This window comes from Nelusetta ayraudi, unplaced genomic scaffold (assembly GCF_046127955.1).
Source record: "Nelusetta ayraudi isolate G7.1 ecotype Tasmania unplaced genomic scaffold, CSIRO-AGI_Nayr_v1 ptg000120l, whole genome shotgun sequence".
Classification (NCBI taxonomy): domain Eukaryota; kingdom Metazoa; phylum Chordata; class Actinopteri; order Tetraodontiformes; family Monacanthidae; genus Nelusetta; species Nelusetta ayraudi.
Genome location: NW_027466170.1, coordinates 4,557,501 through 4,575,000, shown reverse-complemented (window position 1 = coordinate 4,575,000; position 17,500 = coordinate 4,557,501). Strand labels below are relative to the sequence as shown.

At 51.3% G+C, this 17,500-nt stretch overlaps 2 protein-coding genes across 2 annotated transcripts in view; both read right to left on the bottom strand.

Annotated features, from left to right (window-relative positions):
- Positions 1-17,500, bottom strand: part of LOC142903846 (zinc finger B-box domain-containing protein 1-like) — a 98,658-nt gene that overhangs the window by 58,638 nt on the left and 22,520 nt on the right. The window lies entirely within an intron of this gene.
- Positions 1,836-17,500, bottom strand: part of LOC142904011 (uncharacterized) — a 28,659-nt gene continuing 12,994 nt past the window's right edge. Inside the window, exons 7-17 of the mRNA XM_076049941.1 lie at positions 16,005-16,117; positions 12,631-12,755; positions 12,454-12,512; positions 12,173-12,315; positions 11,309-11,995; positions 10,220-10,419; positions 8,368-8,470; positions 5,235-5,366; positions 3,602-3,799; positions 3,448-3,508; positions 1,836-2,008 (exon numbers count right to left, since the gene is read on the bottom strand). Of these exons, the coding sequence (XP_075906056.1) occupies positions 1,957-2,008; positions 3,448-3,508; positions 3,602-3,799; positions 5,235-5,366; positions 8,368-8,470; positions 10,220-10,419; positions 11,309-11,995; positions 12,173-12,315; positions 12,454-12,512; positions 12,631-12,755; positions 16,005-16,117 (1,873 nt within the window). The 3' untranslated portion in view covers positions 1,836-1,956. The remainder of the gene's footprint in view (positions 2,009-3,447; positions 3,509-3,601; positions 3,800-5,234; positions 5,367-8,367; positions 8,471-10,219; positions 10,420-11,308; positions 11,996-12,172; positions 12,316-12,453; positions 12,513-12,630; positions 12,756-16,004; positions 16,118-17,500) is intronic.

Below are 17,500 nucleotides of genomic sequence, written 5' to 3'. Positions count from 1 at the left end.
GGGGTGGGGTGGGGTGGGAAAGGAGGGGAGGGAGGGGGGGGGAGGGACTCCGCTGAACCCTGAAATTAGTGCCGGGTCATTTTATTTATTTTTATTTATTTTGCTTTTTCTCTCTTTGCCCTCCAGACTTGGTGGGAGGTCAGTTAATAAGGAGGAGCGAAATGTCAACCTCTCACTCCCAATGTGGGAGAAAGTTGAGTGCCAGCCTGAGAGGGAGGGAGAGAGAGAGAGAGAGAGAGAGAGCACTTATTTGTGTGTGTGTGTGTGTGTGAATGAGATGTGAGTCATGAGTCAAAGAGGAACCGGGAGCAGTGGCGGCAGCAGCAGCAGCGGCAGCAGCTGTTTAAAGTCGAGTCCAGTCAGCTCGATATCCATCAGATTCGAGTCTCCTTCTAAACACTCACTGATGAACTCGCTGAAGGACACCACAACAAAAGGCCTTCCTCCTCTCCTCTCATCCCTCTCTCCTCTTTTCTCCTCCTTCTTTCCCTCATCTCCTCCTCCACTCTTCCTCTTCCTCTCCTCCCTCATCTCTCTTCTTTTCTGTCCTCTGCCTCCACCCCACCTCCTCCTCCTCCTCCTCCTCCTCCTCCTCCTCCTCTCCTCTACCTACCGCTGATCATCATCACTTCCAATAAAACGGCGTCATTCGCGTCTCGTCACGTTGCTCCGCCGGCGCCGTCGAGGCCGAGTGGCATCAACAGTGGCAGCCATCAACACACGCAGCGCCAACAAATGGAGCCCTGATCTCCAGTTCCATCACATCCAGGCACCACCTGTGACACCCAGCACTGTGTGTGTGTGTGTGTGTGTGTGTGTGTGTGTGTGTAAGAGAGAGCTGTGCATGTGTGCGCTGTGCCCTTGTTTGATGCGCAGCGGTTGCGTGTGTGTGTGTGTGTGTGTGTGTGAAGCAGTGGTGGTGTGAACCCAGCGGAGGTCAGAGGAGGCCCAGGTAGACAGGAAGTGAGGGGGGGAGGGGGTGATGCAGCCTGGTGTTTATCTTCACAGCACGCAGGCCACACACACACACACACACACACACACACACACACACACACACACACACACACACACACACACACACACACACAGATGGCAGCGGCAGCCACTGGCATCGCTCTTTATCTCCTCTTTCACAAACATAATCTATCAACTGAAGCAGCCTGCTCAGCAAGTACGTGTGTATGCGTGTGTGTGTGTGTGTGTGTGTGTGTGTGTGTGTGTGTGTGTGTGTGCGCGCGCACATGGTCTGACCTGATCAAGTGTCACCCCAATTTTTTTTGGCAAGGAAGACAAAACCAAAAACAAAAAGGCAACACAACAGAGGTGTTGTGTTTCAAAAACCTCCTGCTAGTAAAATTGGCGTTGCATTCAATACCTGCTGCTGGAAACACACACACACACACACACACACACACACACACACACACACACACACACAGCCAGGGTCCAGCGGGGAGCTGAACACTCGCCGTGGTCTTTTCACCTTCAGCAGGAGTGTTTGGAAACACGAGTGTGAACGACCTCGCAGCAAAGTCGGAACAACAGTCGGGATTTTTTTTTTTTTTTTTAGATCTCAAATCTCCAACATTCGCCTTCACAGCTGCAGTCGCGCTGAAGAAACAGCTGCCAGGCTGCAGAGCTGCAGCCTCGCGGTCGCTTTGATCGGAACGTCGGACAAACTGAATCGCAACAGATTCAGAAGTTTGTTCAGCGGAGCTCTGAAGATGTGTCCAGTCGTGGAGATCTTCAGAGTGTAGATCCACGAGGAAACAATAAGAAAAAAAAAAACTGTCAAATGACTGAAAAAATGTGATTTTTATTTTTGATCCAGTTTCATCAGCTGTAATTTAACCCAAATCGTTTTCCCGGTTCATCCGCGGTGGTGCACAATGCGTTGCTGCAGTGCATCAGTCCGGGCAGCAGGGGGGTGGGGGTGGGGGGGGATTGCCAGCGTCACTCTGTAGCCTCCTCTTCCTCATGGCGACGCTCGAAGCTGATCCGGCTCCTGCAAGAGCGAAGAAGAGTGAGGAGCGTTTAAAACACAACGGCTTGTTTCAGAGGTCATGGTGAGGTCATGGTGAGGTCATGGTGAGGTCACGGTGAGGTCATGGTGAGGTCACTGTGAGGTCGCCGCCCAGTTCAAACACCCTGAGCTTTATCACCTTTTGTCCCAAACAGAAATTATTTTTACTAAATCGATTTTAGTAAAATTTCTACCACTGATTTGACCTCTAATGACCCCACTACAAATTAATGGTGATGTCAGGAGCAGGAATGCGTCAGGAGAGGGTTTGAATTTTAATGTTTCTAATTAAAACAATTGTTTTCTTGGGTTTTTTTCCGTCTTCAAGGTCGTCTCCAACAAGAATTCAACAACACAATTCAACAAGTCCTCCTAAATCTACTCACAATCTTCTACTGTATGGCTGTCGCACACTGTGATGTCTTATATATTGTGCGATATGAACCATTTTTAAGGGCGACACACTTGGTGTGGAAAATAGATCAGCAGTATTTTTGATGCTCCGCTCCGATCCTGCGAGTCTTTTCAAATTTCTCCCGAATCCAAAAAACAGAACCGCAGCAGCACCAGAAGGAGACAAGTGTAATTAAGACCCGCAGCATGCGTGCGTGTGTGTGTGTGTGTGTGTGTGTGTGTGTGTGTGTGTGTGTGTGTGTGTGTCACAGATTCGGGAACCCACTGTGTTGGACGTGTTAATCCTGTTATTACACATCTCAGTGTGATCTGCACAGCGCTGCACTCGGCTCAGGGCCTCCAGTGAGGAGTGGGCCCGACACACACACACACACACACGCACACACACACACACACACACACACACACACACACACACACACACACACACACACACACACACACACACACACACACACACACACACGTGCACATTAAGGCGTCGGATGCCGAGTCGTTCCGCCGGCTGACGATCCATCACACATTAGCGACCGCCTCCGACCGAGACGGGGGGGCGTTTAGCGCACAAGAAAGAAGGGATTACCTCCTGCTGGGAGTGCTGGGAAATGGCAGAGGAGAGCTACTGGGGGAGCGTGGAGGAGAGGAAGAGCCGAGGATGACACGACGGCGGCGGCGGGGGAGGGGGGGGTAAAAAGGCGGCGGAAAAACGCAGAGAAAGACGGAAAATGAAGCCGGCAGCAATCATCATCAAACTGAATCTTCTTGGAGGAAGAGGAATTTATCTCCAGATGTCGTGCAAATGTTTGCAAGGAAGGGCGACGGAAACATTTCCAGGCTATTTTTAGTTTGGCTGCATCAGAGTAAATATGCGGATTTATCGCCTTTTTTTTAAATTTTTTTATTATCTTTTGGTTCGGGAAGCCCAACAGCGTGTTTTCGGGTACAACTGGTGACGAAGAGCAGGAGAGAAAGTCGTGTTGCTGATAGGAGATATTAACGCAACACACCTGAATACATGATGACTTCCAGTCTGGTGAGGATCTGCAGCGAGTACTGGAGCCCCACTTCCTGTTGGTGGAGAGGGAGTTGGTCCAACAGGAGCATCAGCATCGGACACGCGGTAAACCGTGTGTGTGTGTGTGTGTGTGTGTGTGTGTGCACCTCTGCTCCTGGACCCGAGCCGCTGTCCCGGCTGGTGGACACTGTGTTTGTCCACCTCCAGCTCCTGGCAGCTGCTGCTGCTGCTGCTGCTGCTGCTGCTCAGCTCCAGGCTGCAGGTCTCCAGCAGAGACGCAGCAGATCCAGACACCAGGGGGCGGCGGCGGTCAGCGGGCGGCCAACCATCTGCTAGGCTGGAGTCTTGACACAGAGAGGAAGACATTGTGAGGAAGATGACATGTGACCGAGGGTGGGGTGGGGCGGGGCGCAGGGGAGGGGGGAGGGGGGAGAAAGAGGAGAGGGAGGTGGAAGATGAGTAGGAAGAAGAGGAGGAGAGGATTGTGGCAACATCAGAGGAGAGAGAGAGAGAGAGAGTGGTCCAGCTGGTCGAGCGAGAGGCGTCTCCTCCCACTTTACGGCTGCACACATCAAATTGAATCAGGTGGAACATCCACGACCACCTGCTCACTGTAAATTACACCCAGGCCCCCATCGAGAGCTGAGATGGAGCCTGGGCGTGTGTGTGTGTGTGTGTGTGTGTGTGTGTGTGTGTGTGTGTGTGTGTGTGTGTGTGTCACAGCTCAGCCGGATGGCTGCGGCTTCCAGCTGAAGGTCTTCCAGAAGGTCTTACATTCCGTATCGTTTGGATCAGATCAGAAACAGGAAGCTGCAACATTCCCTCAGTAGGAGAAGAAGAAGAGCAGGGAAGTCAAGGCCCTGAAGGCTCCGCCCACCATCGCTGGTCACCACAGGAAACCTCTCCTCCCACCAAGAAGAAGCCTGGAGCTGAAGGAATCTGTCAGAGTGATCCTCCTCTTCCCATACAAGATCTTTTCCAAATGGATGGATGCGAAGGAAAGGAATAATGCAAAACAAAACCATTCCAGGTAGTGTGTCAGCAGGTCGCTGCTGAAGATGTCACATGATCTCAGCGGGAGCCAAACACGGAAGATGTCACATGATCTCAGCGGGAGCCAAACACAAAGCAGCAGCTACTTCTTTGTGGAGGAGAGGCGGAAAACAAAGAAAAAGTTGGAGAATTTTTCCTCGAAGTAAAAGAAAAAAATCTTGGCAAGGAAGGAAGGAGTTTCCTGAAGAAAACAAAACAATGGTGTGACTGTGCAGGGGAGTGGGGGAGGCAAACGCACAAACACTGGAGCCATAATCCTGTTTACATTGAAGCCAAGAAGAAGAAGAAGACGACGAAGAAGACGAAGAAGAAGAAGAAGAAGAAGAAGAAGAAGAAGAAGAAGAAGAAGAAAGAACTTTGGAAATTTATAAACAGCGGGAGGCATTAGATCCATCACTGAGCAGAGCAGATTATGGCCTTGTCACGCAGGTGTGTGTGTGTGTGTGTGTGTGTGTGTGTGTGTGTTGCACAGAACTGCAGTGTTTCCTGAGCGGAGGAAGAGAACAGTGGATGTGTTTCTTGGATCACATCCCACTTCTACAGATGTGTTTCCTCGCTGTGTGTGTGTGTGTGTGTGTGTGTGTGTGTGTGTGTGTGTGTGTGTGTGTGATTGTGAGACGGTATAATCTCTTTATGAAACCTGCTCGCTGCCAACAAAGTGCTGCTGTACAGCAGCCCAGTTGTGTTGTTGTTTGACTCCAGAACAGGCAACAATAAAGCACTCACTGCACGCTCTCTCCTGATTGGCTGACCTCCGGCCCCTCCTGTTGGCGGCGGTGGGCGTGGTGCAGCCCAGATGCTCCTTGCTGAAGCTCCTGCTGCTGCTGCTGCTGCTGCTGCTCCTCAGCCAGAAACCCTCTGAAAGAGCGACGGACAAGAGTTGTGAGACAAACACAAGAATTCCAACTGGTTGAAGGAATTTTCTATTTGCATTAATTCGCAGTAATTCCCATTTGTTTGTTTGTGCATCTCTAATGCAGCCAAATTGCTTCATGAAAGGCAAACAAAAACAAAAGTTAACTGGCAAATATTTGATGGGATTGAGTCCAATTTTAAGGGTGTCCAGAAACTTTGGTGCCTCCAAGGTCAAACCCGCCAACCAGCACCAAAACAGCTCTTCTTTTCACAGTGCAAATGAAACCTGATCTCTTGGTTTGACTGTCGCTGCAGACTGTAGCTCCGACCAAACCCGTGGAATCCAGCGCTCACTGCCCAGGTGTGTGTGTGTGTGTGTGTGTGTGTGTTCCAGACACACATCTCCTTCCAAACATGTTTTCACACTCATCACTCACACGCTGGATGTGAGATGAATGGAGAGAGCGGGACGGCTGTATAGCTGTATGGCTGGAGGGCGGGAAGCGAGAGGGCGAGAGAGGGAGTGAGAGAGAGAGAGAGAGAGAAAGAGTGAGAGAGAGTGAGAGAGAGAGAGATGCAAGTGGCTTTAGCTCCCAGAACTCCGACAGTGTGTGAGATTTGGAACTGATCCGGTGCTCGCGGTTAGCGTTAGTGAGAGACAGACTCATCCAAGAGGTCGCCGTCTGGAAGCGACAACAGGAAGTGCCAACAGGAAGTGACAACAAGGAGTGACAACAGGAAGTGACAACAATAATAATTTGACAACATATTCCTCAAAGTGGCGCCAGCTGATGTTTCCTCCCTCCTGCTCCTCCTCCTCCTCCCCTTCCACCTCCTTCTCCACCTCCTCCCACTCCTCCCTTCTTCTCTTCCTCGCCCGACTTTCTCCTCCTCCTCCCCTTCCTCCCCTTCCTCCTCTTCCTCCTCTTCCTCCTTGTCCTCCTCTCCCGCTTCCTTCCCTTCCTCCTTCTCCTTTCTCCTCCTCCTCCCGACAGCTCCTCGCTGGTCAATTAATGCTATTGAGCGGCTGGTGAATCTACTAAGTAGACCAAATCTGCGGCAAATGGAAAGAGGAAGGTGGAGCCTCCGAAGAAACAAAGCCGATCAATTTAGAGGAGGGGAAAAAAGGTTGGAGGATTGACGGGGTTGCAGCCGTTTCCCTCCGTCTATTAGTCCCATTTGCTGCTTTTTCTTTTTTTTGTTTTTCAGCACCTCGTTTGGCCGCCAGTCAGTCAGTCAGTCAGTCTGTCAGTCTGTCAGTCAGGTCTTTACGTTGGGACAGAAAAAAAAAAGTTCTGGGTAAAAAAAACTCATTTTCTGACTGAGCAGGAGATGGGAGGAGGGATGGAGGTGGGGGAGGAGGAGGAGGAGGAGGAGGGATGGAGGTGGAGAAGGTGGAGCTGCTGGTGAGCAGAGAATTAAAGGGCAGGCGCAAGTTCTTGTCAGGGTGTCAGGGTCCAACGTCACTGTCAATCACTCTGGAGCGTTAACGGAACCGTGGCAGGAGGCAGGCAGGTGGCGCCCTTGAGCAAGAGTCTTTGCTGCCAAGCTCATTTAAACAAGAGGGAGGGCGGCAGTGAATTTCTCTCTCTCTCTCTCTCTCTCTCTCTCTCGCTCTCGCTCTCCCCCCCCACACACAACCAGAGTCTCAGCGGCTGGCCGATTAAACAGGTGGCGCCCCCTGCGTGCAGCAAAAGCAAAAGCGCCCAAACTGTGTAGCAGTTTGTTCCAACTTGGTGTCAAAGCGATAAAGATGATGAATGCGTTTCCACATCGGATTTACACGCACGGAAATCTGGCTGCGGAAGACGTATAATAACTGCATCACGTCAGGATTGCACTGCTTAGATTGAGTCTGCGCAGAGAGGAGACAATCACACCTGCTGGAATATCAACTTCGCAGCTGCGCTCAAAGCAATTTGTCCCGTTAGCGCGTTAGCAGCCGGTTAGCTCAGTTAGAGACAAACCCTCAGCTGGAGTAAAGGAGGAGGAGTTTGGCCGGCGGTGTTTGGACGGTCGGGGGTATCAGAAGAACCAACAGAAAGTTTCCCATCAGCTTCACGCAAAATTACTGTTTGGAAAGAAGAGGACGTGGAATCACATTAACCATCGGAAATCTGGTAAAAATGTAAAAACAACAGCCGTCTCTTCCAATGTCTTACGGCAACAACAGTGAGTCTCACACACACACACACACACACACACACACACACACACACACACACACACACACACACAGCAATACAGAAGGGAAGAGGCTGTACCCAGCAAGGTCCCCCTGGACGCTGCAGTAGTAAATTACCGCGCCCTGTCCTGCCACATTCTCTGGTTTCCCAACAAGGCGCCGCCGCCGCCGCTCCTCCGGGCTCCAAACTCATTTTCGTCTCCCTTGTAAGCTCTACCTTTTTACATATTTGTTCTAAATCCCATTATGAGGCCTTTGTGAAATGAAGAACGCTCGCAAATTGGAAAGCATCTCCAGGCAAAGGAGTCGGACACAGAGGTAATCTTCGCCATCTCATCTTGGAGTACAGAAAGCAGCGACACACACACACACACACACACACACACACACACACACACACACACACACACACACACACACACACACACACACACACCAGCTGGTTTAGAGTGAGGCGGGAGGAGAGATGAGGAAGTGAAGCTCAACCAAATCACATCATCCCGGACTAAATATTTAATGTTTTTGCTGCACAAAAGTTTGAAAAAGTAGTTAGCAGAGTGTGTGACTTGGATGGAAAACAGGCCAACAAACACAAAAAACTCAGCGGTTACGCGGCTGAGGACAGCATCTGCGGGGTTCACACCTGAGCAGGTGCGTTGATTGCAACTGTTCCAAAAAAAAAAAACACAAGACGAGCAGGTGAGTCGCATGGCAGATGAGAGAAGCTGCTCGGAGCTGGAAGCTGGTGAATAAAAAAGGAGGGAAAAGACAAAACCCAGCGGGTCTGGAGTGGAGTGGGCGGAGCCTAGCGTCACCTACCTGTTGGCTGAAGGTGCGAGGGGGCGGGGCTGGCGGCGCCGGGACCGACGTGCCCACCTGGAGGCCGACACCCGTTCGCTTGAGGGAACACATGGCGCCTCACCTGGGGGAGGGAGAGAGAGAGAGAGAGAGATTTGATTTCATCCAGCGAGATTTGACAAGAATTACATTTGCTTTTATTTGTTTACGTTTGTTTTTTCAACAATGTTTGTTCTATTTTTCTCTGATTACTTGTAAAAAATATTCCGTCTGTCTGTCCAATCATAACGCGCCACTTTCACTTGAAGTAAAGAAGTGGGCATGTGACCCCGTTCTGGTTCGCTGACATGCAATCGGGAAAAAAGAGTTTCCGTGAAACTTCTGCGATATTCCTCCGTATGGATACGTCTGAAAAACCATGAGAGCATCAAAACCGTTCTGCCATATTTGAGGTTTTTCCAAGTTGAGCTGTTTTCCATCACCAATTTTTATTGCCATATTTAAGTTTTGCGCAATTCTAGGGATAATGGAAACGCAACTAAAGAGAGAGAGAGAGAGAGAGAGAGAGAGAGAGAGAGAGAGAGTGAGAGAGAGAGAGAGTGAGAGTGAGAGAGAGAGAGAGAGGGGATGGGAGGGGAGGGGTGGGTGAGAGGGAGGGAGGGACGGTGGCGGCGGGAGGAATTAATAGTTTGGTCTCAGCGCCGCCGGCTTCATTACATCCGAACAAAAATCGGTTCAAAGGACAAACTGAAATCCAATATCAATTTAACTTCCTCTTCCGCCGCCGCCGCTGCCCAAACTCCTGTTTTGCTGCCGCCTGCGCCGCAAATGCATATTAATAAGCCGCCGTGTTCCACCACTGGAGATTCTCCCACCACCCCTCCCCACCCCCCTCCTCGTTGCCTTTGTTTCCACTTGATGAATTGATTTTTAATTAACCCCTGGAGCTGGCGAGAGCATCTCCAAACAGCCGCCACTGCTGCCGCCGCCGCCGCCGCCCAAACCTTCCCGACACGCCGCCGTCCCTCCTCCGAGATGAAGCAGGGAGGGAGGAAGCTCAGCTCTGTTTAGCCCAGATTACATCTGCTGCATTAACATGCTAGCCTCAGCGCCGCGACGAGACGCTGCAGATGGGGCGCGGCAGAGAGGCGGGGCAACGGCAAGAGGGAATAGAGGCGAGGACGGGGGGGGGCGTGAGGGGGGAGTGGGGGGGGGTGGCGAGGCGCAACAATAAGATGCCAGGAGACCAAAAAGAAACATTTAAACAATGACGCCGTGGCAAAGAAAAAGAAAAGTCTGTGACTGCAGCTGGCGCTGTTTGCACGTCGGCGGGTTCAGCAGAGCTGAAAGAAAGAAGAAAGGAAAACACACAGCAGCAGCGATGACGGAGACAAAACAGGAAAGAACAGAGAGTCCAGGGAGCGAGGGATGCAGGAAGGACAAAAGAAGAAGAAGAACTCAAAAGAAGCAGGATGAATGGTATCATACACACACACACACACACACACACACACATATACATGTATACACATATATATATATATATATATATATACACATATGTATATGTGTATGTATGAATATATATATATAGAAATCTGTAAATATACATATATACTTTTTTCTTTATATACACACACAGACACACACACACACACACACACACACACACACACACACACATACATACATACATATACATGTATATATATATATGTCCATATCAATATATATGTATCTATGGGCTGTGTTTGGGCTGTGTATTGGTGGGGGTCTGCGATCAGCTCCACTTGGTTCTGGTTCTGGCTGGAGTTCTGCAGCGTGAAATCACCCACAGCCTCCTGTCAGGACCTCCCAGGCTGCAGACAGTTACCTGCAGCAGCGTGTCGGCCAGCTCTCCCTCCTCCTCCTCCTCCTCCTCCTCCTCCTCCTCTTCCTCCTCACTCATCCTGAGCGCCTCGTCTCCTCCATCCATCACCTCATCTTCTTCTTCTTCTTCATCTTCTTCTTCCAGGGAGTCTCGGTCGTACGGGGCTGCGGCCAGGCTGTCTGCTGACATCTCGGCTCCGCTCCCTGCAAACGACATTGAAGAGACGTGAAGTTAAACCAGCGGTCTGTCTGTCTGTCTGTCTGGCACCTGATCACATGATGCTCTCCATCACGGTGATCAGGATCTACGGCCGACTGATGTGACGAGTGAGTCTCTTTCGGCTGCACTGCCAGCTGTTTGCAGGCAAACTGCTCACACGCAGAGCATCAAAGCAAATAAACGCCAGTTTATCGGAGGGGATAGGGAGGGAGATCGGAGGCTCTTTTTACTTTTTTTGCAGAAAGGTTAACATAAAGATGCTCTTATCCAAGTTTGTCGTATCCAATTTTTTAAAAATTTGCCAAAGCTGTAAATTGGTTCATGCTTTTAAACTAATTAAGAGACACTGAGCTCGTGATGGACGACGGCCGACCTGGTTTATGAATGTGTTATATGAAGCTGATTTATGAGAAGACGGTGCTTTTTTTTATTATTATTATTAAATATTGGCCTATATGTCGTCGCACTAAATAAAGTGCATGAGGTTGCAGCTTCAGCAAAAACTTTTAACTGCCTGGATTTAGAGAACCTGTCCGACGGACTCTTAAAGGTTCCGCGTTCTGCACAAAAATCCAACTAGAAAATGTGTCAGTGAGGAGAAGAAGAAAGGTTCCTGCGGGGCCCCCAGGGGCCCTGTGTGATGTCACAAAGGGCAGTGGCACAGGTCACAGCCTCTCTGGACCAGGACCAACAACAGAAGCAGTTTTAGCAGCAGGCTGTAAACAGAGGGCTAAGTCTGCTGGAGAATCTAGTGAAGCTTCTTCAATGTGAGGTTCCTCCACTGGGATGTTTCCAGACCAGGGGCCGGCCGCATATGGCCCCCGGGCCATAGTTTGCCCGTGCCTATTCTAGCATATCTCTCCACGAGCTCACCTGTTGATAGGTCGTCCTCCACGTCCTCTCCCTCCGCCTCCATTTCCTCAGCCAAGGCATTGCGGGTGGTGTTGGGGAATCGTGCTGGAGAACCTCGGTGGGCAGGATGTGGCCTGTGGGGATCATCTGCAGGAGGTTCGCTCAAGAGATAGGCTTTCAGAAGCAGGCCGCTCTCCCCGGACTCCTGGGATGCTGCCGCTGCCGCTGCTGCTGGGTTCTGATTGGATGACCTCGGCGGCGGTGGTGGCGGCGCCAACAGCTGGGCTCCAGCCGGCAGGACGGGCTGGGATTGGCCCCAGGAGGAGGCAGGGCTGTTCGGAGGGGATTGAAGAGGCTCCAGAGATGGACGGCAGCCCGAGAGGGACTGGGAAGACTGGGGCGAACCGGGGTCTAACCCCACCCCCCGCTGGGCCGCTGAGGGGGCGGAGCCAGAGGAGGAAGAGGAGGGGGAGGTGGTGGGCGGAGGAGGGCGGAGGTGAAGTTCTCCGGGGAGCGAGGACGAGGCCGGAGGAGAGACATCGGACGGGAGCGAGAGAGGAGGAGAGCGTGAAGGTCGGAGGACGACCTCAGCCGGGGGGCGAGATAACGAGGAGAGGGACGGCGAGGGCGAGCGAGGGTCCTCCTGAGGGGGCGGAGCCTTCCCCGACGCCATGGTCGACTCGTCTGACGCCTCCTTATGGGACGAGGCTGTCAGAGGGCGACACAAACTGGCAAGATGAGCTGAATGTTTCTTATAACACACAGACAGACAGACAGACAGACAGACACACACACACACACACACACACACACACACACACACACACACACACACACACACTAGTGTTGTAGCTGCAGCAGCTTCTACAAGACAAATAATCTCACGTTGCTGCGATTGGCCTTTGGGTTTTGATGGGCGGAGCTTCTGTGGTGCTGATCTGGGCGGAGCCTCTTCTCCAGGGTCGTAGGCTGGCTGAGCCGTCGGTCGAGCTCTGCTCCGCCCGGCCGCCCGGTGGACGGCGGGGAACCTGCAGGAGAAACAGACAAACTTCATCCAGCAGCAGATTGTTTTAGAAAAAGCCTGAGAAAATATTTTGATTGGACGGATGTTTTTCCCAAATATCCAAGACTTTTTTGGTTGGTGTTTATTTTCTAGAAAAACTTACTTCCTAACTCCATTTGTCCTCTGGTCAGCAGAGTAGTCGCCACCATAATCTTCCAAGTTCTGCAAAAATAAAACAGAGAGAAGGAAACGAGAGACACAGCAACACAAACACGTCAAGCTGTCAGTCCCAACAGTGTCCAGCTCCTCCTCGGCTCTCCTCCTCGGCTCTCCTCCTCACCTCGTTCAGGACTTCGATCGTGAGAAACGACTCAGAACTCGTGAAGTCAGGCTCAGCGCTGCCCCCACTGGCAGGAACGGCAATGGACTCGCAGTAGCGCCGGAATTCCTCCTCCTGCTCCTCAGCTAAAAGTACAGGGAATGCAACACACACACACACACACACACACACACACACACACACACACACACACACACAAAATGTAGGAAAAATATGATAAATTCTAAACAGAAAAACATTTGAATCAGTTGTTTGAAAACAGAGCTGAGCACAAGAAGTGTTGTTTGTCTGTTTGTTTGCTTTCTTTCTCGTCTATATTCCTTCTCTCTCTTCCTCTCGTCTCCTCCCCTCTTGCCATCAGCCATCAGCCGTCAGCCTCTTCTCCCCTCCAGTGTTTCTGTCACATCACAGTCTGGTTCTGACAGACACACAAAGACCAGCTCCCAACGCCGGGCCGGGAAAAACAGCCTCCATTATGCATGCACACAGGCACTGCGAGCATTATTCATAGTTATCCTGAACAGAGAGGAGGAGCAGGAAGAGGAGCAGGAGGAGGAGGAGGAGGAGGATGAGGAGCAGGAGGAGGAGGAAAGGTGCAGAAGAAGCAGGAGGAGGAGGATGAGGAGGAGAAGCTGGATGAAGAGGAGGAGAAGGTGGAGGAGGAGCCGAAGGAGGGGCAGGGGGAGGAACAGGAGGAACAGGAGGAAGAGGAGGAGAAGGTGGAGAAGGGGTAGGGGGAGGTGCAGGAGGAGGAGGAACAGGAGCAGAAGGAGCAGGAGGAGGAGGATGAGGAGGAGAAGGAGAAGGTGGAGAAGGTAGAGCTGAAGAAGGGGTAGGGGGAGGTGCAGGAGGAGGAGGAACAGGAGCAGAAGGAGCAGAAGGAGCATGAGGAGGAGGAGAAGGTGGAGAAGGTAGAGCTGAAGGGGGGGTGCAGGAGGAGGAGGAACAGGAGGAACAGGAGTAAGAGGAGGAGCAGGAGGAAAGGTGCAGAAGAAGCAGGAGGAGGAGGATGAGGAGGAGAAGCTGGATGAAGAGGAGGAGAAGGTGGAGGAGGAGCCGAAGGAGGGGCAGGGGGAGGAACAGGAGGAACAGGAGGAAGAGGAGGAGAAGGTGGAGATGGTAGAGCTGAAGAAGGGGTAGGGGGAGGTGCAGGAGGAGGAGGAACAGGAGCCGAAGGAGCAGGAGGAGGAGGAGGAGGAGGAGAAGGTGGAGAAGGTAGAGCTGAAGGAGGGGCAGGGGGAAGTGCAGAAAGAGGAGGAAAGGCGCAGAAGAAGCAGGAGGAGGAGGAGGAGAAGGTGGAGAAGGTAGAGAAGGTAGAGAAGGTAGAGCTGAAGGGGAGGGTGCAGGAGGAGGAGGAACAGGAGCAGAAGGAGCAGAAGGAGCATGACGAGGAGGAGGAGGAGGAGGAGAAGGTGGAGAAGGTAGAGCTGAAGGGAGGGGGGTGCAGGAGGAGGAGGAACAGGAGGAACAGGAGTAAGAGGAGGAGCAGGAGGAGGAGGAGGAGGAGCTCGGCCTCCTGTTGCAGAAAGTTTGGCAGCAGGTGTGAGGAGGAAGACTTGGCCCCGAACTCTCGTCTGCACGTTGTTGACAGAAAACGTGTCAATTATTAAAGCGGCAGCAGACGCTCGTCCCAACGTCAACATGTGCTTGGAAACAAAATCCTCTCAGTGACGCTTCCTGATGTTTCATTTCTATTTCTTGCATGTATTTCTTTATGTATGTCTGTCTGCAACTTCTTCTTAACGCGTTCAAAACAAACACCTGGAATGGGTCCGGCGAGCTTCTCAAACATGAACACAAGTTGTGCATTGAGTGGGGAGGCTCTTGGTCATCTAGGTGGCGCTACGATGGCAGCTGCGCCTGCCAGTCTCCTGGGCAGCTCCGGGGCTGACGTCCCAGACAGGCGTCACCACCACCGCCGCTGACTGATGAGCCCTGGGCCCTGAGCCGCAGCCCTGCAGGCTGACAGCGGCGCCATCCCTTACCCAGAATGCAACCTGTCAGGTATGAGCCGCCCCTGACGGACCTCTGGCCACACAATCAGCGGCAGTGATTACCCGTCACGCTGCCACGGATGGATGGGCAGGTACTGATCTGTCTGACCCGCCGAGATGGAGAGGCTTCTTACTTCCATCAGTGTGTGTGTGTGTGTGTGTGTGTGTGTGTGTGTGTGTGTGTGTGTGGCTGTGTGTGTGCGTGTGCGTGTGTCTGCCTGTCATCTTGTCAAAGTCTTTCCTTCCTGAGCGTCGCCCTGTTTGTTTTTACCGCTGGAGTTTGAGCTACACTGTGAATCCATGTGCACAACAACGATGACGACGTTTCGCCCGTCAACGTCTCACTCACTGTACGCTAACAACTGCAGCTAGGTGGAGCTAGAGAGCAGTTGTGACGAGCGGGTTTTCTGTCTCCTTTGGCGTGAAAGAAAGAGCGCCAAACTTTTTATTCGCTTTGCGAGTTTTATACGCATATTCGCCTCGCGCTGGGTGTGTGCAAGAAAAATTCGCTAGCAAAAAATTTGCATTTTCACGTCATTCATTCGCGTAAAAAGCACACCTCCCAGCACTCACCACTAGGGGGCACTCTGACTTTGGACGCTGAGGGAGACAGGGATGATCACATGATCTTATTAACCTGCTTAGCTCAAATCCTGCACAACTTTCTTTGCACTTATTTACAGTGAGTTAGTTCATTTCGTCAGATGCAGTCTGTGAAAGTCTGGAACCTTCACTGTGCTCCCTCTCAAGTCTGGCCTCAAATGTGGAGCGCAGAATACGAGTGGAGCAGAATGGGATTTCTTCCAGCCCTCTTTTTCTCTATCTATATATTTAAAGAGAAAAGAAACGGGATTTTGGCTCAGCGTAAATAACAGTTTCAGACACCTCTGGGGGAGGAACAAAACTCGCGGGGAGAATTTGATGGCAGTAAATCTGTGTGTGACTGAAGGAGAGAGCGACGGAAAGAAAAAGAAAAAGAAGATATGAGGTGAAATATTGCACAGACGATTTCTTTTTCTGTAGCTTACTGGGCCAATTCCGACACTTCAATCAATAAACTCTGACTCCTCCATCACAAATGCTTCCCGCCGCCCTCAGTGATGGAGCTACGTGGTGGTTAGCTGGCGTGATGCCGTCTGTGTTCCCACGTAATACTGCCTTTGTTTACGACCTGTTTATTACCCATTTGCTCTACTTTGCACATCACAAATGCCCGAAACAAACAAGTGAAGAAAACAAAACGGTAAGTTTGTGCTGCTCCAACCCCTTGTCAACAGGGGGCAGTGTAGTTTTTTTGTACGCTAGGTTTTCAGTCCGTCTAGTACAGGCATGGGCGTGTTAAGGTTAAGCGTGTGTGTGTATGTGTGTGTTTGCACTGACCTGCCGGGCCGTTCTCAGACTCCTCCCCCTCCTTCTCCTTTCCACCAAGTGAGTTGTTTCCCTCCACGGCGCCACCCAGCGGCGGCGGCGGTGGAGACACTTCCAGCGACGTCCTGGAAGCACAGAAAAGTTTTTTTTAACCCTCCGGCTGAAAAAAAAAAAAACTGCACGAGCAAACTCCAGTCAACAGCTGGAGACCATCAGCCAATCAAAGCAGCCGCTCTAAACCCGGTTTTCCAGCCTGGTTCCAAAGAAGGAAAACGTCCCTCGGCGCTCCAGGCCGTCCAGATGGGCTCGACTGACGCCGTTAAAAAAAGTTCAAATCTTTTCATTTTTCTTTCTAAATTCAGTCAACAGGGCCGCGTTCCCTTCCTGGACTCTCCTGACCTTCGGCTCCGTCTTATCTCCCGAGCTCCACGCCCCTCCGGCTGTTGGCTTTTCCCCCACTTGCAGAAGGCTATCACAATATGCCGTGTTTCATATTCACAGATACGCGTTTCATCTTCAGCACAAAGAGCTCCACGACGGCGCTTTGCTTTAATTATTTTGCGTGTGTGGGAATAAAGACAAAAAGAAAAATCCCGGTATTGAAATATAAAAGGCGGGAGGTGAAGACGCAGCCGTCGCTTTCACTGACCGGGGAGAAAGAAAAAAAAATCTCCAGCGAAAATGAGCTCGCGTGAAATAAATTTAACAGACTATAATCAAGAGTAATTGCAACACAAATAAGCAACATGCAGGAATAATTGGACGAGTGATTAAGTTCAAGCAGAAATAATCAGCCTCTGCAAAAATTACCCAGCAGTCCTGAAGTCAAATTACATATATTTATATAAATATATAACTATATATAAAAATCAGTCTCTTCAAAATTCAAAGTGCAATTAAGACTCAAATTGCTTGACTTCTTCCATTCTTTATGTTGTGGGTTGTTTTGATCATGACTTGGTTCTTCACCATGTTTTAGTCCGTTTGCACAACAGATTCCACCGACTCCGGACAATCAATCCAGTTGGAATTTTCCCACATCTCATCTTCGGTTCCCGAGACACCGTGAAGGAACATCTCGGGGAACAATATGGGACCTTTAACTGTGAACCGTCGATGTTGCAAGCAGAGCTCCACAGCCTTTCTGCACCCTGACTGCTGCTGCAGCAGCACCATCTAAAATATCACACAGTCACACAGACGCACGCCGTCGCCGTCCAAATTAGCCAGAAAGCCCATGTTGAGTTTAACACAAACCATCCTGGTCCAGACTGAACCCAGCGGCCGACTGGAGCAGACTCAACTGGGTCTTTACATTCAGCAGCAGCAGCAGCAGCAGCGGCGGCGGCGGTGCGGCTCCGCTGCCGTTCGGCTCCAGCAGCTCCGGCTGCTGCACCTGCTCAGACTTTATTTCAGGGTTCAGCGCCTCCATCACTGATACTTTGATTCTGGCAGCTGATGGAAAGACCAGCGTCTGCTCCCTCCCTCCCTCCCTCCCGACGGCCTGG